The sequence below is a fragment of the Phycodurus eques genome, chromosome 19, assembly GCF_024500275.1.
Source record: "Phycodurus eques isolate BA_2022a chromosome 19, UOR_Pequ_1.1, whole genome shotgun sequence".
Taxonomy (NCBI): domain Eukaryota; kingdom Metazoa; phylum Chordata; class Actinopteri; order Syngnathiformes; family Syngnathidae; genus Phycodurus; species Phycodurus eques.
In genome coordinates this window covers 12,238,630-12,261,658 of record NC_084543.1, presented here as the reverse complement: position 1 = coordinate 12,261,658, position 23,029 = coordinate 12,238,630, and the positions used below count along the sequence as shown (strand labels likewise).

General features: G+C 40.6%; 1 protein-coding gene across 3 annotated transcripts in view; it reads right to left on the bottom strand.

Annotated features, from left to right (window-relative positions):
• Nucleotides 1-23,029, bottom strand: part of snx29 (sorting nexin 29) — a 128,647-nt gene that overhangs the window by 18,382 nt on the left and 87,236 nt on the right. For all 3 annotated transcript variants that reach the window (XR_009770407.1, XM_061706187.1, XM_061706188.1), the window contains exon 19: nt 4,889-5,029. Coding sequence is in view for 2 of the 3 variants with exons in the window: in XM_061706187.1 (XP_061562171.1) it covers nt 4,889-5,029 (141 nt within the window). In the remaining variant the exon portion in view is untranslated. The remainder of the gene's footprint in view (nt 1-4,888; nt 5,030-23,029) is intronic.

The window sequence follows — 23,029 nt, the reverse complement described above, 5'->3', positions numbered from 1 at the left end:
CAGAATCACCTTCGTGTAACCTGAAAATAAGTAAATGGCAGCATTTAATGCAAAGAACTACATTTAAATGTTATGGTGAACAAATGCTAATTCACAGCCACCAAAGGTTTCAATTGAATTCATAGAAAACGAAGCCCAATTCCAGTATAAATATTGTTGGCTGAGTAAAGCTCTAACAAAGGTCTGTAGATGGGCATGGGCAGAATATCTGCTTTCGAGACGTTGCTATTGACTATTTTGGTACCGATTTTTCTCATGACTCAGCGATATGCTTTGGACTACAATTTTTTGAAAAATATCTATCAATCAATATTTTGAATGAATACTTTATGGATTACTTATCATTATATATCAGTTTTATCTACAATGTAGTTGTTTTATTATTTATTTATTTGTGTTGGAGCTCAACGTCCCATAGTTGTCCTCATGTTGTTCTTTCGACTCATCCAAACCAATGGGAATATCATAAATAATAAAAGTGTATAAATTAATGGCCAATCCGTAATCACATCCCCTAATGCGCTTCATGTGATTGACGTGGTGTGTCCTACAGTTAAGCCCTCAACCACTTCATGATTCATCCCCTTCCCAATAAGTTCCCAATGAGTCCTCACACTGCACAAGGCGGGAGATTAACGGAAGAGTCGGCTCGCAGGGCAGACGCCTGTAAAGTGTTCGTGCAGATAAGCTCGAAAATGTGTGTGTGCGTGTACGTGCGTGCGTATTCATAAGTTAGATGTTACCTGTGTCAGGTGTATGACACGTTTCCTTAGTATGCTGAGTGTCTTTATCCATGACAGGTGCTCCTCGACAACTTTAGCTTTGTAGCGCCTAGGCTGTCAGTTATCTTGTGGCGTGTGTGTGTGTGTGTGTGTGTGTGTGTGTGTGTGTGTGTGTGTGTTAACAGGCATGATGAAAGAGTGAGAACACTGGGCATGTAATGGAGTTAGCAAGGATGTGTGTTTTTATAGCTGCCTGATCCGCATTGACGGATGCATACTGTATCCTCACTCAGGCAAACCAAAGAGCAGATAAAGGAACTTGGGAGCTTTCCCCTCTCGCTGGCCTGACCATTACATTTCGAAGTTATTAGATGGTCATAGGCGGCACGGTGGACGACTGGTTAGAGCGTCAGCCTCACAGTTCTGAGGACCCGGGTTCAATCCACGGTCCCGCCTGTGTGGAGTTTGCACGTTCTCCCCGTGCCTGCGTGGGTTTTCTCCGGGCACTCCGGTTTCCTCCCACATCCCAAAAACATGCATTAATTGGAGACTCTAAATTGCCCGTAGGTGTGGATGTGAGTGCGAATGGTTGTTTGTTTGTATGTGCCCTGCGATTGGCTGGCAACCAGTTCAGGGTGGACCCCGCCTCCTGCCCGATGACAGCTGGGATAGGCTCCAGCACGCCCGCGACCCTAGTGAGGAGAAGCGACTCAGAAAATGGATGGATGGATAGATGGTCATAATCATGAGAGACCCTGCGGGTGTGCATGTGCAAACACGTTATACAGTAGCATTAGTGAAAGTGAGAAAGCACCAGCAATAAGCAAAAGGGAAAAAACTAAGTGTACTGTACATTATCATAACAAAATTAATGTGTGTTTTGCATGTTTTGTTGTCTTTGTTTTTTTAAAATCAACAATATTATTTGGAGATATAAGCTTTGTACAGGATATTTTGTTGAAGGGCAGCAAGATCAGTGGGGATCAAGGGAAACACAATTTGAGGGCTGGCGTACTGTGCAAGGACAAACGTGTCAGGACACAAAGGGATTTCAAAGATGGTTGAGACACCAGAAGGGGACTTTGCTTGAGTTTGGGAGAAAAAAGTGACAGAGTGATTAATTTTTCAAATCTGTAGTCTGTGAGCAATTTGCTTCAACGGGGTATTTACTTTGAAAAATGTAATTAGTAGCGCTCATGATTAAATAATTGTCAAAGTGATCCTCAGATGGCATCATTTCAGAAATTATGCCAAGAATTGCTTAAAAGGCTTTAGTAGAATAATTGAATTGTCTTTAGAAATGCAAATTTAAATAAGACAAAAGAAAACTCCTGTTTGCTGAACGACGGCCATAGTACTTTGGGGATCCATTCCAAATATAAAACGTTTTTATATTTGTTCCATTTTTATACTGCCTTTGATAAGGCAAAAGATTTATTACTACTACTACTACAAATAATAATAATGCCCCTCCTGTGTGGAGTTTGGAGAGGAAATGGGGGGTGCACAAAGTGGTAAAACTTAAGGCTATAATAGCTGACTGAAAAGCAGTCTGTGTTGAATCATTTAAGCCTTCTGGGAAATAAACTGCTGTTTGATACACGGGGGATGAGGAGGTGGGACAAATAGTTGCTGTGGCGGTGGGGGAGTGTATTTGTAAAAGCACTGAAGCGTTTTCAAAAAAGAGAGAAATGCAAACTGTGTAGGTGAGGAAAAGAGACCTAGTGGGGCTTGTAAAATTGTCTTAAATCAAAATAAAAGAGAAGTTCAAAGCCTGTGGCAACAAAAGGAGAGGTGATTTATACAGCATGCGGACTCTGATGCAAAATAGCGGCAGGAGGGGGAGGAGGAGGAGGAAGGTTTACCAAGAAAAGACATACACAGAAAAAGGGAAAAACAAAATGTGCAGCAAGTCAATCACAGGGCAATTTGTGAAAGACAGCTTTGTGAAACACTACAATATAACTGGAAATGTTCTTCTCCTTTCCGGAAGCAAGCCCCATTGGCCACCAGCATGTATTGCTTTAATGCATTGAATATTTTTGTCCACAGAGAACTTCTTTTCTGTTGGCGCACTGACACAACTGACGTATTCTCCTCTCCAGAGGCACGCAGGACTCCTGCTTTGAAACGCGGCCCGAGAGTGATGAATGCGCGTCGGCTTTTCTCTGCCGTGATTGCTGACTTCCAGGAGATGTCGCAAAACCAATAATTGACACAAACCACCAGTGTAATGGGCTTTAGGGGGGCTTTCAAGGACAAAACGACAGAGGCGGTCTCGGCCACTGCATAAACACCTTTGCACTTCCACACAAGCTCACCCAGACGCATGTACCAAACCACACGTATGCAACACACAGCGGGCAGGCTTGCTTATCGCAATCGGTTTAGGTTTCCAGCCATGAAAGTGCAGTCTTTGAAGGTGGCAAGCTTGACCACAGCTTTTGGCCATGGCAGCTTCAAACCTGACCGACCAAAGCATCCAGGTCAGAACCAAATTAAGTTGGGTGACAAGGGAGGACAGCATGAAAAGGCTCCTGACAGGGGGGACCATGTGGACCTCAGGCTGTAACTGTACCCATGAAGAGAGTGTGTGCATGTGTGTGCGCGTCCAAATACTGCAAATAACTCTTAAAAACTTGGATAAATCCCATTTAATTACTGCTTACTTTGTATTGCACTGTGTACACTTTTTATAGACTGCCGTTGTTTAATGACCTCAACTTACAACACACATAATAAGTGTCAATTTGTGGGTAAATAAACAGTAAAGAATAACTTCGATGTGAGCCATTGGTAAAAAAAAAAAAAAAAACAATGTTCCCATTGGACATTCTCGTTGTCATCGTTTATTATACTGTATTTCTTTTCTTTAAAAAAAGTGAAAAACAAACTGTGTGTAGTGTAGTGCGTGTAACTGTACACGTGCACTTAGGGTGCTTTTTTTCCCCCCGAAATCAAACCACATCCAAGCCATGTAGCCTTTGTCTAGTTTCAAAGTTTGTGATATGTTTCAACCAGTGGTGTACAAACAGGGCATTCGAAGCCTTCACTTCTGGCCTAAATACTATCAAAAGCACCTGACCTGTATTAACAACTTACATAAAATTGTATTCATTTATTTCCAATAGTCTATTGTTTTCATTTCATAGCATGTTTCTTGGCTGTGCAGCTTCCAGTCATTTGTGGGGTCTTTCATTTATTTATTTTGTTCAATCAGATTTCAGCTTCTATGTGTTGCCATATCAATGTAATCTGCCCAGGGCCCAAGACACAATAGCAATGGCTGTTTCTTTTTTCCAGATTTCAGATTCCCCACTCTCCACCTTCATGAAGGCTCTGAGTGAGCTTGGCATTTTTCCATCCTCGGATTGGCTACTCGATTATATGCAGACAGTGCATTAACAGATGTCGGACAATATTAAAAATGTATTTTCAAGGTGGAATTTTCAGGAACAACTGGACATTGTGAAGATAGGTTGGAAAACACTGTAGCTGGCGGTCTTGTTCAACCCGGTAAAGGATTTATTCTACACTTTCAGAGCGGCAACAATTAGGTAGCTAGCCATAACTATAACCAACAGATAGCAAAAGAGAAATTGGATTTTGTCTATGAATAATAAGCATCTCTGATGAGTATGATGTATTTTAGGTTTTGGTCATGTTATTATATAATGATTGTGAACTGCTATACTGTAGTGTACTGTAAAGATTTGGGGTTGAATGTTGTAATGGAAGATACAGGTATAACTGTGTTTCTTTCTCTTATAATAATGGTATTCATACCCAAATACAGGAAATGCCTCTGTCTTGCTGTACTGCCACGCATAGTGTGTATGTATATTACAGTACTTTGAGACGTGATAGTGGTGGTATTAAGAGGGGGATTATCCATAATGTAAGTCCCCGCTGAAGGCCCACGTCCAAAATGCACCACCTGCCACTGGTTCAAACTATTTATATAGGCAATTGTAAACATTTATGTGGGGGGCACCAATTATTTTTTGTAGGTCCCTATGCCCCATAAATAAGGTGTTTCTGTATTTCTTTTAAAATGCTTTCCCCTTGAACCATTGGATGGATTTCAGAAAAAAATGCATTACTTGATCTTATAGGGTCAAATTCTGTTTGTTAATATGACACAGCCATCCAGCTCGTGAGCTCACCTTGTTCCCGATGGCTTTCTTCGGCGGGAAGTTGAATGTGTCCACCTGTGGAAATTGGGACCTCAGGCGGTTGTGCAGCTCCCTAAACTCAGTGTAGCGTCTGTACACATTCCACTCATTGTCCAAGATGCGGATATAAACCTGAGGAATAGACAGATATGGTAATGATGTGACAGTATTATCAAGTATTTGATAAACATGTCATTAAAGTTTATATCCTGTAAAGTTACATGCTGGCAGAAATCGTAAGTTGGAAAAAAAGGTTTTCTCGCATCGTCGCAAACGTGTCGTCTCGCTAAAATGATGCCACACAGAGATAGAGTCTGTCTTTCGACGTGACAGCTCTGCCACCATTTCCATGCACCATTAGCTGCTTTATTCACACTCACAAAAGAGAGAAGGAGCCGAGAGAGGAGACAAAATGAGCCTATTACAAAGAAAAAAGAGAAGGAGATGGGGTTCTGTTTTCATGGATCAAGCCGGGAGTGGGAGACGAACTGCTTTTTTTTTTTCAAAACAGAACACAAACGTTATGGGCAATAACACTGAAGCGTGGATAGTGACAAAAAGTAGTCAGTTATATTAAAAAAAAAAAAACACACACACACACAGGAGTAAGGCTGAATTAAACCATATTACTCCATGCAATTCGTGTATTTCCTTTCAAATGTGGTAAAAGGATGTAACATGGAGATATCCTTTGCATTTCTGGGGCATGTGTGCTTTTTTCATTTCAACCTCCATCCATCAATTTTCTGTACTGATTATCCTGTTCAGGGTCACGGAGAACTACAGCCTATCCCAGCTGACTCAGAGCAAAAAGCAGACTGCACCCTGAAATGGGTGCCGGTCAATCCCAGGGAACGTACAAAGACAGACAACCATTCATGCCGTCACTATGCGGGAACTGAACACACGTTGCCTCAATCAGGTGAGCGAACCGTTATAACATCTGTGTGTTCATTTCTACATATTTCTGTGGAATTCTTTTCTCCAAAACATCAATCTTAAAATGCCTTCAGCTTGGTGTGTGGTTAAGTGAAGATATAGCAGGCTATACAAGGTAGACCGCATCGAGGAGTGCTTTCATACTGCCACCAGAGCATTGTGTTTTAAAGGGAGCACTGATGTAACCCCGAAGCTGATGTATTCAGGCAGCACCCGCCCCTTTTGACACCGTTTTACATGTCAAAAGTGTACTCTGATAAGACACCCTGTGGAATGACTGATTGTTAGCATGTCACTCCTTAGCACCCCCCAATGAGCGAGGGATATTACAAGAGGTTCATCAAGTATAACGGGAGCACGATTAGGGTTTACATGCAATCAAACGTGGTGGATTTGTTATGTGCTTCTATGACACTTTGCATTTATTAGTATCCAAAAGGGATACTTTTACACCACACTGGTGCATGGGCCATCATTTGGTTATGCTCCCAGGAACCACCTGTTATTGTGATGCAGAGTTTCCATTTAAGCCAATGGAGAAAAAGCTTGACGACAAGACATGTCAAGAAACTGCAACATAAAATAACTAGCAGAGATGCATTACTGTATTGTGTCTTAGACGAACGAAGATATGTCGCAACAGATTACACTTGGGAAGTGGGGGGAAACCCACGGCATTATTGAAGAGACAAACATCAGGTGTACACAGCAATGTGTTTTGCTTAAACTAATGCACTTAAATATATATATATATATATATATATATATATATATATATGTGTGTGTGTGTGTGTGTGTGTGTGTGTATATATATATATATATATATATATATATATATATATATGTGTGTGTGTATATATATATATATATATATATATATCAGAATCATCTTTATTTGCCAAGTATGTCCAAAACACACAAGGAATTTGTCTCCGGTAGTTGGAGCCGCTCTAGTACAACAGACAGTCAATTTACAGAACACTTTGGAGACATAAAGACATTGACAAAAAACAATTGTGCAAAAAGATGCAGAGTCCTCTAGCACTTAGAGCAGTTCGAATGACTAATATAGCAATAGTCCGGTGCAATGTCCATTGTGCAAAGGGCGCTGAGACTTCAAGGAGTGTATGCGGTTTAAAGTGACGAGTAGTGCGATCATCTGGGACAATGTCGGTTGTGCAAATGTTACAGATACTCCTCAATCAGTGTGCAAATGGGGCAGATGCTATTCTGGCATGAGTGGCCAGTATATGCAAATAGTGCAGCATGGCGAGACAACTACAGTGAGTGCACAAGTAATACGTAATTGGCCCCACAGAAATGTGACAACGATCTAAAGTCAAAAAATTGCCATCTTATTGTAATGGATATATATATATATATATATATATATATATATATATGAATAAATGTGTATATATGTATATATATAAATATATGTATATATGTGTGTATATATATAAATATATGTATATATGTGTTTATATATATGTGTATATATATAAATATATATATATGTGTGTGTGTGTGTATATATATATATATATATATAGATATATATATACACACATACATACATATATATATATATACACATATATATAAACACATATATATATATATATATATATGTATATATGAATATATGTGTGTATATATATATATATATATATATATATATATATATATATACACATATATATGTGTGTGTGTGTATATATATATATATATATATATATATATACACACACACACACACACACACATATATATGTATGTATATATATATATACACACACGCATATATACATATATACACACACACGCATTTATATACATATATACACACATATATACACACATATATATATATACATATATATGCTAATGCATATGTTAAAACAGAGGTGAAAAATAACAGATTGATTAAAAACAAATAGTGTTAAGAATGTGCTAATGACTCTACAGTATAACTGGCCATGAAAATAAATTATTTAAATTCATGTCTGGCTGGACTTTTGCTCAATACTACAGTACATTTAAATACTGTAGACGTCATAGAAATTTTTTTTCTCGAGAGGGAAAAAGAGAAACGTGCGGCGGTTTTCACGTTACGTGTATGTTATTCTGTATTTTGTAACATCGCAATATATATATATCGCAGGGTTAAAGAAAATTGTAATGCCTTTTTTATCCAATATTGTGCAGCCCGAACTCCTTGGCTGCAATCAGCAGAGGTGCTGTTGGTTCAGTCTGAACGAATTTGCAGTCGAAAGAAGGTCAGATATGGGAAGTTGCGTTACATCCACATAGGCTTCAATACAGCAACGGCAAGAAAACAGGAGTGCAAAACAATCATGATACATTCTCCAATCACATTGAAAATGATATTACACAACTAATATAATCAAGTGATTTTTCATCCATCCATCCATTTTCTTCACCGCTTATCCTCACAAGGGTCACGGGCGTGCTGGAGCCTATCCCAGCTATCTTGGGGCGTGAGGCAGGGTACACCTTGAACAGGTCGCCAGCCAATCACAGGAAACTAACACAATCACACCTACGGGCATTTTAGAGTCTCCAATCAACTTACCACACGTGTTTTTGGGATGTGGGAGGAAACCGGAGTGCCTGGAAACAACCCACCCAGGCACGGGGAGAACATGCAAACTCCACACAGGCGGGGCCGGGATTTGAACCCCGGTCCCCAGAACTGTGAGGCGGATGTGCTCACCAGTCGGCCAGCGTGCCGACAGTGATTTTTCAGTCAAGGAAATTTAGCCTAATGGCCATCTTTAATACCTGGCTCATCTGACGTATGGAGACAGACTAAAGAAGGTGATCGTGGTTTCCATGACAGTGAGAGAGATATGCTATAATTTTAGAACTGAAGACGACTTCTGGATTAAAGGTGAAATGTCTTAAACAAACAGGAAAAGTCCAGTTGCCTTGATTCAACCTTTGTGGACAAACTAAAAGAGCACTTTCTGTGCAATAAGGTAGTAGGACACTAACTGTGTAGCTCACTGTCCGTTTGATGCTGCAACATGAGTGAAGTACAGGGAAGGATGTGTTTTCATGCTCTTTGCAGTACGGCTGCAGAAGTCTCATTGAATTCTGTGTTCAAATTAGCTTATTTTTTCAGTTTTTTTTGTTGACTTTCTTGTCATGAGGAGACATACTATTCTCGCAGATGTTTTTGTCAGCTTGCCCATTTCTCTACAAAACACAAAATGTGGGAATAACAAGTCTGACATTTTGGACAGTCATTAAGATGCATCTGAGAGGTTTTGTAAATCACTGGAAATGTCTCGTTGTCAAAACATCTGCATAAGGCACAGATGTGTCTAGACAATGTTAAGATACAAATGTAGCTTTAGGGTTTGACAGATACTGTATCTTCTAGGAGTTTAACGCCTGTACAAATACAATCCAGACAGATTATCATTAGTATTCAATTTGGCAGCACGGTGTCCGAGCGATTAGCAAATTTCCGACACCTCACAGTTCTGGGGTTCAAATCCCGCTGAGCAAACAAATGGAATAAATTCTATGGTTAATACAGCACAACATACTGTATCACAGCAAGATGCCTGGCAAACGAGCTGTTCAATATATTCGCTATATTGTGTTTCCATAAAAGTGAGCGTTGTTTTATGCAGTGACTCTTATTTATCTTGCATTTTCCAAGTGGCTTCCCCAACATTTTCCACTGGGAATATTGCATGTGCTCGACACCTAAACCATCTGCAATTTGCGTCCATTAGTCTGTAAAATGTGAAACACGGAAGCAGCTGTTGTTGACAAACTGCTGTTTCCAATCCCATTAAAATGCAGCACCTGAAACTAAAAGAGTACGCAGGGAGAATTAGTTTACTCTCTCGTTGAGATACAAGATGACGCCTACCCGTGTGGTCGCCTCGGTTACGTGCTCTCTAGTATTGTCTATGTTTTTGTGTTTTTCGTTCGTCTTTGAAAACATTACGCGACAGACATTAGGGAGTCTACCCCGGACTTTCTTTCACCAACTTTCGCAAATCCGCTCAGTTTTTACCCCGAGTTACTCACCGGGGGGCGGCTGCGGTCTATGGCGCATGGAGGCAAAGGCGACGAAGGGGGAACCTTCTTCCCTCTTGTCATTAACTTCTGAAACAGTTATCTTACTATTACATTGCAACATGCTGCCAATTTTGTCTTGAGTTTGTTGTCACATCTCTTTCGGGCCAATTATACATTACTCGTGCAGTCACTGCAGTAGTCTCGCCACGCTGCACTATTTGCATATCTGTTGTTGACCAATATTGGCCACTCATGTGTCTGAGTAGCATCTGCAACATTTGCGCAATTGACATTGTCTCAGATGATCGCACTACTAGTCACGTTAAACTGCATACATTTCTTGAAGTCTCTGCGCCCTTTGCACAATGGTCATTGCACCGGACTATTGTTCTATTAGTCATTTCAAACTGCTCTAATTGATAGATGTCTCTGCATCTTTTTGCACAATTGTCCCAAAAAATAAATGAATAAATAAATTGTACCGGCATTACCACATTACTGGTAACCTTTTATTGCTCAGTGACTGTGTTTTTTTTTTTAATGTCTTTATGTCTCAAAGGTATTATCTGTCAATTGACTCTCTGTTGTTGTACTGGAGAGGCTCCAACTACCGGAGACAAATTCCTTGTGTGTTTTTGACATACTTGGCAAATAAAGATGATTCTGACTGAACCTTTATTGAAAGGATGCTTGCATAAAATATTCCGTTATCTAATTTTATGGCTTGATTGGAAGGGACTGGCCATTCCCTCTCTCAATCACAGAAAATAAGAAATTAGCGTCGGTAAGAGAACTTCTTCATTCTCCGTACAATGACAAGCAAAACAATGACATAGGGGGGAAAAATCCTATAAAGGCGTCTTGTTTGATGAATAAAGAAGAAAAATAAAGGGCAAATAGTTATCTTTGTATCCTCTGTCACTGCTTGTCTTGGGTGAAAATGTTCTGTAACGATTGATTCAAAGCAAATGAGCTGTGTGACCAGTGATGCCGGTAACACGTTAAAACCACAAACTCCCTAAATACAAGGACGTTACTCCAAAATTCCGCCATTTTTATTAATGAGCAAAGTAACGCGTTACTTTCCCCTGGAGAGTAATCAGACTGCAGTTACTTTTTCAAACAATAGTTAGCAATAGTTGCTTTTGAGTCATCAATGTTTCTCACCATGTACTGATTTGTGGCCGGTGACTCAAAAAAACCACAGTCCAGCCATTCAATAGCATTTAACCATTCACTCAGACTGCTGATATCTCAATAAGTGGAAGAAAGCGATTGGGAGGTGATTGTTGATTCTACAACCCGCAGTGAAATGCACGATTTCACTATCGCCACATTATTTTTGTTATTTTCCTTTGTAAAAAGCGTATTGGATTGTTGTTACTTTTTATTTACACATTAAGAATACAGTTTTACTGGCGTGTTAAGTGCGCGATGCATTGTGGGTTAATTATACCGACGTGCACGGTCATGGAGGTTAAGGACTGACTCACTGTAGGACTTACAATAATTCTCTTAAATATTTACAATGAAAACTGAGAAGTTTCAACCTCGTCTGTCGTCCAGTCTGTGAGCTGGTTTAACGCGCTGCACGGCTGACGTCACGTAAGTGCTTCTCCCCCCCATCAATCGCCCACAGCTTTGCTAGTTAAACAGTTGCGTATTCTTGTCACCTTTTCTTGCTCTTCGCATCAAAATGACGATGGTGGGAGCAATGGTTTGTGTGTGTGTGTGTGTGTGTGTGTGTGTGTGTGAGTGAGACAGTGTGTGTTTGTATGCCCCCAATATCAAACCGGCTCTCACTTTAAAACACGCACACACAAACGCATGCACATGCACGCAGGTGCACACACACGCACACACACACACACACACACAGTTGCCTTCATGGACCACAATCGGCATCCATCTATTTATCAGTCAGAGAAGTCAGAGACGTGTACTGAGAATGGTGTGCTTGTTTACGTTTAGGTACTTACTGTACTGTGTGTGCATGTCAAGTCTGCACTAAGTTTAAATGTGGCTTCAACTACACTAATAGTTATTGGTTCATGTTGATGACATCATTCTGTAATTTGTGTGGCGTACATTACCAACTAACGGGTACAGTTAAGTTAATCCTTTTTTTGTACTGTGGATAAGTGATATTCCAGCCAGCTGCTGAAAGTAAGAACTATGAAAAGACAATGCCAAAATTAACTGAAAGCCTGAAGGTGACCCCTCAAATTTGTCCAGATTTTCAAACAAGTTCTCCAGTAGGAAATAATGAAAATATAGTCACATTGTTTTATTTATTTATTTTTTACACATGAAACAGTTTGTCTGCAACTGTCAATAGGAGTTCTGCTGGTCCTGTTACTAGACTACCACATAGTGTCCAAAACATTTATGCATTAGTGCAATGTAAATTGTATTATTTACCATTTAAGTAAATATGAATTATTCTAGGCGGCACGGTGAACGACTGGTTAGAGTCATGCATGCATGAATTGGAGACTGTAAATTGCCCGTAGGTGTGACTGTGAGTGCGTATGGTTGTTTGTTTGTATTTGCCCTGCGATTGGCTGGCAACCAGTTCAGGGTGTGCCCCGCCTCCCGCCCGATGTTAGCTGGGATAGGCTCCAGCACGCCCGTGACCCTAGTGAGGAGAAGCGGCTCAGAAAATGGATGCAATATTCTATTCATTACATTGATTTCCCTTCATGATATTTTAATATAGTGATGTTAGAACCTCAAGTTCACTTATTAACAACTGTTGCCTGGTCTAGCCTTGAGACTAACAAGGCCACATACACAGGTTGTTATTGCAAGACACTTTTTTGTTTTTTTTTTGACTACAAGAGCTTGCTAGTTAGGGCGCACATGGCTTTAATTTGAACACATACGTTTAACACGTCACGCATAGCCTTGACATAGTACATAGATAACGCGCACGTGCGTGTGTCTGAATAGCCTGTCTGTGGCCTTTCGGAAGTTTATTATGTAGGCAGGACACATTTTTCATATTTTTAAAAAGAACAGACACGACATGGTAAACAAAATGCTAATTAGTAGCAGCACACTAGAAATACAAATCTGTGTTCAGGAAATATCTATAGCATACGCACGAAATACTAACGTTAGCCCCGGTATCTACTGTACCTCCACCTTTCTGCACTTGATTTTCTTACCCAACTTTGTGGTACGGAGTCACAGCCACTACATGGTCAGAAATGTTTCGGGGGGGGGGGGGGGGGGGAAAACACGTCATACCTATTTCGTGGCCACAAATGAACATTTTATACGCCCATCACACAGTATCAATATTGTGGCCACAATTTTAAAAAAAATCTCCCATGTAATTTGTGGTGCTCCATAAACATCGTCTCCCGTGCCCTGTGATCGAGCAGAAAAACACTGATCTCTCTCTCTCACGCTCTCTCAAACTCACACACACACACACACACACACACAATTTAAGCCACATACAAAATACAGTGTGCGATGAGGTATATAGCAAAGTATTTTTTTGTAAGGTGTTGCAAACTCTTGTTCCAAGTGCCCCCTTTTAACTTTGAGCACTTGCCCCTCGAAAGGTTCTTGCACAGCACTGTTGTACACTATATAAACTGTTGCCAGTGAACTCGACCTGGCTCGCTCTCTGGCGGGAGTCGGAATGTGGGATCCTGCTATACCGGCTCTTTTTTTTTTTAATTATTATTATTTTTTATCTTTTTGCTACAGTCATACAATAAAGACAGTCAAAGAGACGCTCTTTTCTCAAGTAATGATTTTTTCAATTGGAGAAATTTCACAACAAATATGGAAATAGGACTGTTGAAATTAGAAATTCTTATAAGGAAACCAATAACCACCATATCAACCTTATTAAGAAAAAAGGGACATGCAATTTAAATTTAGCTGTGTATCTTCTAGCATACGAGTAGATTAAGTATGTCAAATAATGCCTGTATTCCATCCCAACCAGTGTTTGCCCCTCTACCGAGAACAAAAACTACCCGAATACGGTGTAGACTCAACAGTGGTGACAGAAATTCTCTTCAATACAAAGCAATGGGAGGGTAAGTGCAATCAAATCGAACATCGTCAACTGTAGCTTCAAAGACCAGAGGAGAAAAATATATTTTTTTTTTCTCTCTCAGTACTTCTTCCATAAAGAACAGCCATCAATACACCAGACGACAAGCTTTTTTTATCACTCAAGTTCTTTAAGACCAGCGGGTGGCAACTAGGAGTGTCCAAGTTGGGAGACTTCCTTCGAAGATCCTCTCACACCCCAGTCGAAAAAAAGAAGGCAAAGCTCTTCATTATCATTCATCACAGTTGCCTCCCTTATTCCCATCGTCTCCCACCTCCTTCCCTGTTGACCCATTCCTTCTTCCTTCCGACTGAAAGCTCAGTCTTTTTGTAAGGTGCCATTTTTCCAGTTGTTCCTCTGAAGCCCTAACAAGTCCCAAGGATTAGCCAACTTGAGAAAACCAGCAGGCACATGAAGTGTGTCGCGCAGAGGGTCCAATGTAAAGACGAGATTAATTAGACAGAAAGACAGAGAGGAGGGGACGGGGAAGCTGACTGATGAGAAGATTAAACATGCGAGGTAAAGGCAGACAATTAAGGCCCCCCAGACAGAAAAAGGAACTAAAAAATTGACAGTAGCAAGGGAAAAGGAGCAAAGATGGACAAATTACACTTCAGCTCGAGAGCTCGTCGGGCGTGTCGAGGCTAAAATCGCCACACTCTTGTCACCGGCCAAATTAGGAAGAGGAATCCAGGCCAATTTCCCATCCCACCTCTCACATGTCACATTCAGCTGCCAATGACACACCCATGAACCGCGTTATCAATGTTTGGCCCACTGACGACGTGATAAAGTGGGCGCCCTAGTGTTCTTTTGTGGAGGGTACAAATCCAGGTGACGCATAGATTTACAGGGGGGTGGTTGCATGATCAAACCATTAGAGGTATTTTGTAGGGCTGCAACTAACGATTATTTTAATAATCGCTTAATCTATTCATTATTTTTTTAATCAATTGATGAATCTGATTTTAAAACATTTTTGAATTTCCATCAATTCATTCAGAAAACAGAACGAAATTGACAGTGCAGGAAAGGCAAACATAAATAGATGATAATTCAGTTACTAGTTTGGTTCAGAGAATGTCAGAAAATGGGCAAAAATCTTGATCATTCTTTTCCGAAGTAAAAGCAGATGTTTGCAAATGTCTTATTTTGATTGAACACAAAGATAAGTCGTTTTACAAAATGTCCCAACTTCATTGGAATTTGGGTTTCTACATGTTAGGGATTTATTTTCTGAAATATGTATGTAGATTCAACAAAATAAAGACACATATGGGGAAAAATATTTCCAACACCAAAAATAAAAAGTACAGTATACATGTATCAGCAATACTTAACACTATAATGACCATCACAAAGATACTAATACTCATTCTTGTGCTAACAAATCTAATAATTATTAGTTTCTTCTAATCTAATCTATTTAGTGCACGAAATGGTAAAAATAATTGAGACATTTCTTTATATGATGCCGTGTAGACTACGAACACAGTAATAAATGCACTATGTATGCACTATTTCCATTGTAAAGGCAAAAGATATTTTCATGGATATGATGTGCCCTGCGATTGGCTGGCGATCAGTTCAGTGTGTACCCCGCCTCTCGCCCGAAGTTAGCTGGGATAGGCTCCAGCATGCCCGTGACCCTAGTGAGGAGAAGCGGTACAGAAAATGGATGGATGCATAATCAGATTATGCCAGCAACTCGACAGTTGGTGTATATACCAACACAGTCTAAAAAATAAAGTTGCAACATTACCGCGTAATAAAGGTTTTACAGATTTTCAATCAATCATAATTTTAAGAATTAAATTCTATCAGCTCTCCCATGCCCTATCAATTTCACTTGGAAAGTAAAGCAAGTATTTTTTGGGGGTTTCTGCTTAATTGCCAAAATAGAAGTCCAAATTAAAATAATGTATTTTCCTCACATATAGGCAAAGGCAATAATCACCTCTGGAGATGAGAGAAACCAGAACCATAATATGAACTCTTGTTCAGGCCAATGTAATTATTAAGTATCGATTGATATTAAATGAGATCAAGTTTATCGTATGTGGAATCTGTTCCATTGAAAATTAAATGTCTATTGCATGCTGTATTAGATGAAATTATACTGCTCAACAGCTAATTGCACCTTCCCCGTTAGGTCAGTAATGGCCTTACAAAGTATCGTGAGTCCCTCTGGATTGCAGCATTGAATTGAATGCCTCATATTTGATGGGGATAGAATGTAAACGAGGCAGTAGAAGTGATGCGTCAGTACATGCGGCCTTCTTGACGGTGTTTAATCTAAGACTGATGGATGCGAGACCAAGACGAGTGTAATCATTGTCATCATCGTTATAAAACATTCATCATCAACATCATTAACATAACTGTTATCTCCCTCTGTCACTAACCCGCCATTATCATAACCATAATCGTTCACATGCACAACCACACGCGCACACTCAGGCTCATCAGCATTAGTTGCGCTGAAAGAAACAATTTCTGTTTGTCTCACATGTGCGAGCTGCACGTACACAAATGCTGGAAGTTAACGTCAATACAGATGCTCAACACAGCGCCTGTGCATAAAAAAAACGACTATCACCATGAAGTCAGAACGTAATGCTTAATCAGAGGGTCTCGCACCGCGCATGTGAATGCAAAAGCTGAGTGCCTCTGAAGTTAACCCCAATTTAACCATGAGCTGAAACGTAAATTAAAGGTGCTAACACACTTCCCGTTTGAACTTCTCCAGGTATGGCAGTCTAAACAGCGAGCAGCCTCGGCACACAAGCGTCAGAAACGTACCATTGAGGATGTCTCAATTATGCATCGAGCGGCTTATTGATGTGGCTCTATACAGTGTATATAAAAAGGTGTTGAGAGGCACCGGGAAGCCGGGCCCTTCATGCAACTGCTATTAATTGGCAGCATTTATTATTCTTCACTGTGGTTAGAGTAATAAGCAGTATACAATGCCGGATGACACGAAGTAAATGACTAAGAGCTTTGTATTTGTGGCGTACTGTATAATTGCATCATTATAAAATTTGTGCAATTGGCTGGCGACCAGACCAGCGTGTGATGACCGGACAATCCTAATGAGGATCAGCTGTATTGAAAATGGATGGATGGATAAAATTTGCTTGAAATTTTTTTAAATAAAAAAAAAAATTAGAAAAATAAAATTAAATAAAATAAAGTGTAATGGCGGGGTAATGTATTTCAATAAATTTGATAGATTTGTAAAATGCAGTAATTCCTCAAATGGTAGCAAAGGCATTTACTCAAAACCTGAAACTTATTTGAATTAAGGCGATGATTTTAGTTCTAATTGATTTATTTACAAATGCTGCTGTATGGTTGGAGCTAGATATGCTGATGCAGTTTTATGATCGATGGAAAGTTGTTGTCGTGTCATAATGGGAACTGAATTTGGAAGTGGCTCAAATAGTTTTCTTCTTTATTTGTGTCTTGAATCAATTGTTTGTGTCTATTCAAGTTTGCACTTGCTGCACGTCTCTAAAACCATACTGATATGAAGTTTGTGTATTAGAGCAGAGGTAGGTTTGATCAAATATGGCAGCAGCAGAAACCGTATCTTCAATGTGTTTATATGCTGAACCCTCGAGTGGGTGGACCAACTTTGCAATACCGTTCACATCAACATATAGGACACCGCAATCCACAAATTTGCTAACCATCTTCTGGTTTTCAGTTTTGTGTTGACTAGGATTATCTAATCTAGGAAGAAGTGCGAGGTTGAATTCATGATTCCTTGTTGTTGTCAAGTTACTGTGGAGGTGGGAGGGTCTCACTTGCATGGCCTCGGAATTAATCACCGGCATCGTCACCAACATCCAAACATATCTGATCACTATGAATGGGGGAAATTAACAAGAGGTCCAAGAAAGGAGAGAGGGCTATGAAAGTTGAGAGAAGATGAGAGAAGTGAGTGATGGTCGGGAAAAAATAAGGAGGGGTAGAATTATGGAGATTATGCCGGAAAAAAATAACGTGTTAAGAGATGCAGGGAGCTTGACATCACTCATTATAAAAGATTTGTTATCCTTTTCATCATCAATGTTCTTGGAAGAATACTACCCATCATCGACAATCCATGGAGGTTAACATACAATGGACACTCTAACGAAATTTGTTAATTCACTGCATTGATATAGATAAAGACCCTTGGTCTTTATCTTTTGTCATCATAACTTTTAAAAACTGCACATGAAACGTGCAATTTCAGGAATGAAGTCCTTTGAACGCCATGTGCTGGACCACGTCAAGAGCGTCGCAGGACCCCTGCTGGACCCCCTCCAGTTTGCCTATGGATGATGCCGTCAACATGGGACTGCACTTCATCCTAGAACACCTCGACGACACAGGGACCTACGCGAGGATCCTGTTTGTGGACTTCAGCTTTGCATTCAACACCATCATCACCGAACTCCTCCAGCTCAGTGTCTCATCTGCCATCTGCCAGTAGATTTACAGCTTCCTGATGGGCAGGACACAGCAGGTGAGGCTGCAAGACACCACCTCATCCACACGCACCATCAGCAGCAGTGCCCCAAAAGATGTGTCTTCTCTTCTCCGCTACTCTTCTCTCTCTGCACGAATGACTAAACCTCAACGGACCCGGCTGTCAAAGTCCTGAAGTTTGCAGAAGAAACCACAGTCATGGGCATCATCAAAGACGGTGACGAGCCTGCGTATTGACAAGGAAGTGGAGTGGCTAGAGCTTTGGTGTGGCCAACACAACCTGGAGCTGAACACGCTCAAGACTAGAGATGATCGTGGACTTCAGGAAACATCCTTCACCACAGCTGCCCCTCACGTTGTCCAACTGCCCTGTGTCAACTGTTGAGACCTTCAAGTTCCTGGGAATTCCATTTTCTCAGGACCCGAAGTGGGGGACCAACATCAACTGCGTCCTCAAAAAGGCCCACGGAGAGGATGCACTTCCTGCGGCTCCTGAGGAAGCACGGCCTGCCACAGAAGCTGTTGAAGCAATTCTACACAGCTGTCATTGAATCGGTTCTGTGTTCTTCTATCCCAGTCTGGTTTTGTGCTGCCACAAAGAAGGACAAAATCAGACTGCAAAGGACAGTCAAGGCTGCTGAACAAATTATCGGTACCTACCTACCCTACCTTGGAGGACATGCCAGGACTAAAACAAAGGCATGTAAAATTCTCTTGGACCCTCCACATCCTGGTCACCACCTATCCCACCTCCTTCCCTCAGGTAGGCGCTATCGAACAATGCAAAGTAAAACCAGTAGACATTCCATCAGCTTCTTCCCTCTTGCTATTAACTTCTTAATCCGTTAACTTGCTATTTCATTGAAACATGCTGCCAATTTTGCACATTTCTGTGCTACACTTCTACTTTTATCACGCTGCACTATTTGCATTCTGTTGTTGATTACTACTGCCCACTCGTGTTTGAGAACTCTCTGCATCATTTGCACAATCGTCACTGTACCACACAGGTGTCAAACTCAAGGCCCCAGGGCCAAATCTGGCCCGCCAAGTCATTTCATGTGGCCCACGAAAGCAAATCATCTGTGTCAACTTCCATGATTCCAGCTCAAATTCTCATAGAATAATAACAATAAATAGTATCGTTGAGACATTTTAACAGTAACTTGAACAATAGTTGAACAAACTATTATCCTTGACTTCAAAACTAGGTATCCATCAATTTGTTGTGTGGATGTAATAATATTATGAGGTGACTAAAACATTTCTATGGTTTCACAGTCAATGAAACCGTGACTACAATGTGGCCAATGAGTTTGACACACCTGCTGTCGCACATCATTGCACTCTTAGTCACTTTAAACTGCTCAACTCTAAATTGCTTGAGGACTCTGCATCATTTGAACAATTGTCATTATATCAGCATCACCACACTACATTGCTCAATGACTCTCCACACTCATGTTTTTATGTTCTCAATGTATATTTCTTCATAGTGGCTGTTTGCTGTTATATGTATATAGAGTGGCTCCAACAACCAGACACAAATTCCTTGTGTGTCTTGTAACATACTTGCCTAACAAAGCTGATTCTGAATCTGATTATGATGTAATGTTTTATGTCACATTTTAGCATAGGTAATTTTCAAGCGCAAAAAGAAGTCATACAAGTACATGCAGTGACCCATGCCTTGGATTAGTACCGCTTTAGACAATAAATTCCTTATACTACTGTCCGAAAAAGCTATGCAACAAAAAAACGAGTTCTGATTTCTGAAAACCTAATTAGCTGCATGCAAACAAGAGAAAATGCATTTATTGCACATTACACACACATTGCTGATTGTCTACGGGAAATTCGTTGACAATTCACTTTGCCTTCTCTTTATTTACTTAAATCATAATGATCCCCAGCATGTCAATGCTTTGGGATTCGAAATAGCAAACTGTTTATTGTTAGTGTATATGATCCATGATAAAGATGACCAATTACAGGTGAATTTCTCAGTCGTAACAACATTATGGAATCTGGATATTATTTCTGTCCCAAACAACATGTACCTTGAGTCTTCACCACTGATCCTGATAATAGCCAGCTAAACAATAGCTTGTTTCTTAAGAAAGAGAACAAAATCCCTAACCACTCGTGATTGATGGTCATGTCATGCCCCAACTGTCAGACTAAAACACACAGGTCATAACACTCACACTCCTGCACAACACAAATGACTTCTTGTGTTCAGTGATGTTCATACAAATGATGCTTCCTCCCCTTCTCTCATTATAGCCAACACTGTTGGGATTATGTAGGAGGGAGAAAACTGCGGCCGGTATAATTTGCTCATTATGAGTTCCGGATAGAAAAGGGAAGGTGGAGGAAGGGAAAAAGATGGCACAAAGGAGAAATCGCCAGTAAATCCATCCCCCAAGCCTCACTGATCTAGGTGCATGTAATTTCAGAAAAGGTTGAGAGAAAAGTGGCAGGGGGGTGTGGGGGGGGGTAGACCGAGAAAAATTGGAGTAGGAGCTTCAGCATAATGCTGTGCAAGGTGGTAGAGAGAGGGAGACAGATGGGGGATGATGGAGAAGAGGGACGGAGAAAAAAAAATACATGAGGGCGAGAAGTATAGACTTCGAGGGAGGTAAAATTGAGAAGTGGTGTTTAGATCAGCTTTCCTCCTCGCAGCAGCAGACGGCTGTTAGTGAGCTTATTTTAAACCACAAGGTTGCTGTGACCTAACTCAGGCCCGGCCTTCAAAAATCCCATTGACTCGCCGAACCTTAAAAAAAATTAAAAATTAACTATCAAAGCTACAGCTCATTGCTCCCATTACTAGCTCCATTTTGAAAGCACGTGTGCACGACAATGGGGAAAAAAGACAGAGGAATAGTCTTCACACATACTGGGGGGGATTTTAAAAAGCCCCCTTATGATACTCACCGGTCCTTTAAACTGTCGGCCTGGTGTTCAATCACGACAACTACAGTACCTCACCTTAACAACAACGACTCCAGTAACCTTGGCCATCCATTAGGCTCTCGAAGAACAAAAGCCCTTTCCCAGAGGGAGCCATTAGACAAATGCAGCTCTGGGAAGGAAAGTTTCCAATGCGCCAGATGGGCTGAACTTTCTATTGGGCTCAAGAGCTAGACAGCAGCCGCCCTGAGACCAGCACTGAAGAGGGGAATAATATAAAATCAGTGCAACACAGAATGTTACTTTATCAGGACTGGATCAATTCGACCTGTAGTTTCACTGTATTTCATTATTGTCTGATGGATTTGTATTTTACAATCTACTGGTCTTTTGTTTTGTTTTACTATACTGCATTCACTGTTTTTTGTTGCAGTGTTTTTATGTTTCTTATTTGTCATTTCATTACATTTTGCACCTGCCTCAGAAAGAGTCTGTGAAAAGTGCTGCCGAAATAAAAAGAACTAAAGTGAGGTGCATACATACCAATAATAGGGCCAAATGTATTTTCCCCACCTGCTGATCAGAGCTAACGAAGGCACAGTCATCGGTTGTTTATGAAAGATTATCCCGGGTGAAAATCTTGGGAGTGCGGGGGTGTGTTCATAGGGATTTTTCGATAATCGTAAATGTAAAACATTTTCAATATTTACGATGGTAAATCCTTATGTGTGGTCATCACTTAGCTCGGCTGAGCCACGCACTCTGTTATTGTGAATCGAGAAACGGAACAATAGCCAATTAGGACGCCGCCTGAAGCGTTGTACTGTTGCAAGACACAAATGGAGGAGCAACTGCTTGTGTTGAGTTTTCCGGAACCCCTTATCCTCCCGAGGGTGGCGGGCGTGCTGGAGCCTATCCTAGCTATTATCGGGCGAGAGGCGTGGTACACCCTGAACTAGTCGCCAGCCAATCACACGGCACTTATAAGCAAACAACCATTCGCAATCACATTCACACCTACGGACAATTTAGAGTCTTCAATTAACCTAGTGTGCATGTTTTTGGGATGGGCCACGAGAGTAGTGTGGGAAAGATTTACACCAAAATGAGCACTTTCATACTAGGTTGGTGCAACTTAATATGGTGATGAATTCGGGGCATGTCAGCTTTTAAGCACAACAGCGGCATCACAGTGCGCCCACCTGTAAGTCCCACTGAATAAATGAGCTGCCAAATTGCAGGAAACAAGGCACTTTTCCTGCACTGTGCTTGGAGCACAAATGTGAGTTGCTGTCCACAGAAATTTAACCAAGACTAAAGTGCAAAAAAAAAAAAAAAAAAAAAAAAGGGGCATCACATCTGAATGTATTTGAGCATAGGTATATTTGGACGAAAATAACTGAATAGCTGTGTTTACCAATGTGTGCTTGCCAGCTCTTTGAGATTGTGTGGAACTGATGAAATCTCATATGTTACACTTTTGTCTTGACGTGAAGATGGACATAATTTAAGAGCCCAAAAAAAAGTGTCAGACAGCTCTCTGCTCGAGATGTGAATTTACATCTATTATGTATAAGCTGGCGATGTGTCACCTGTCTCTTCCTGTCCTGAATGGCTTCACCTGACTAACATTACAGTTGTAGCTCCTGGCAATA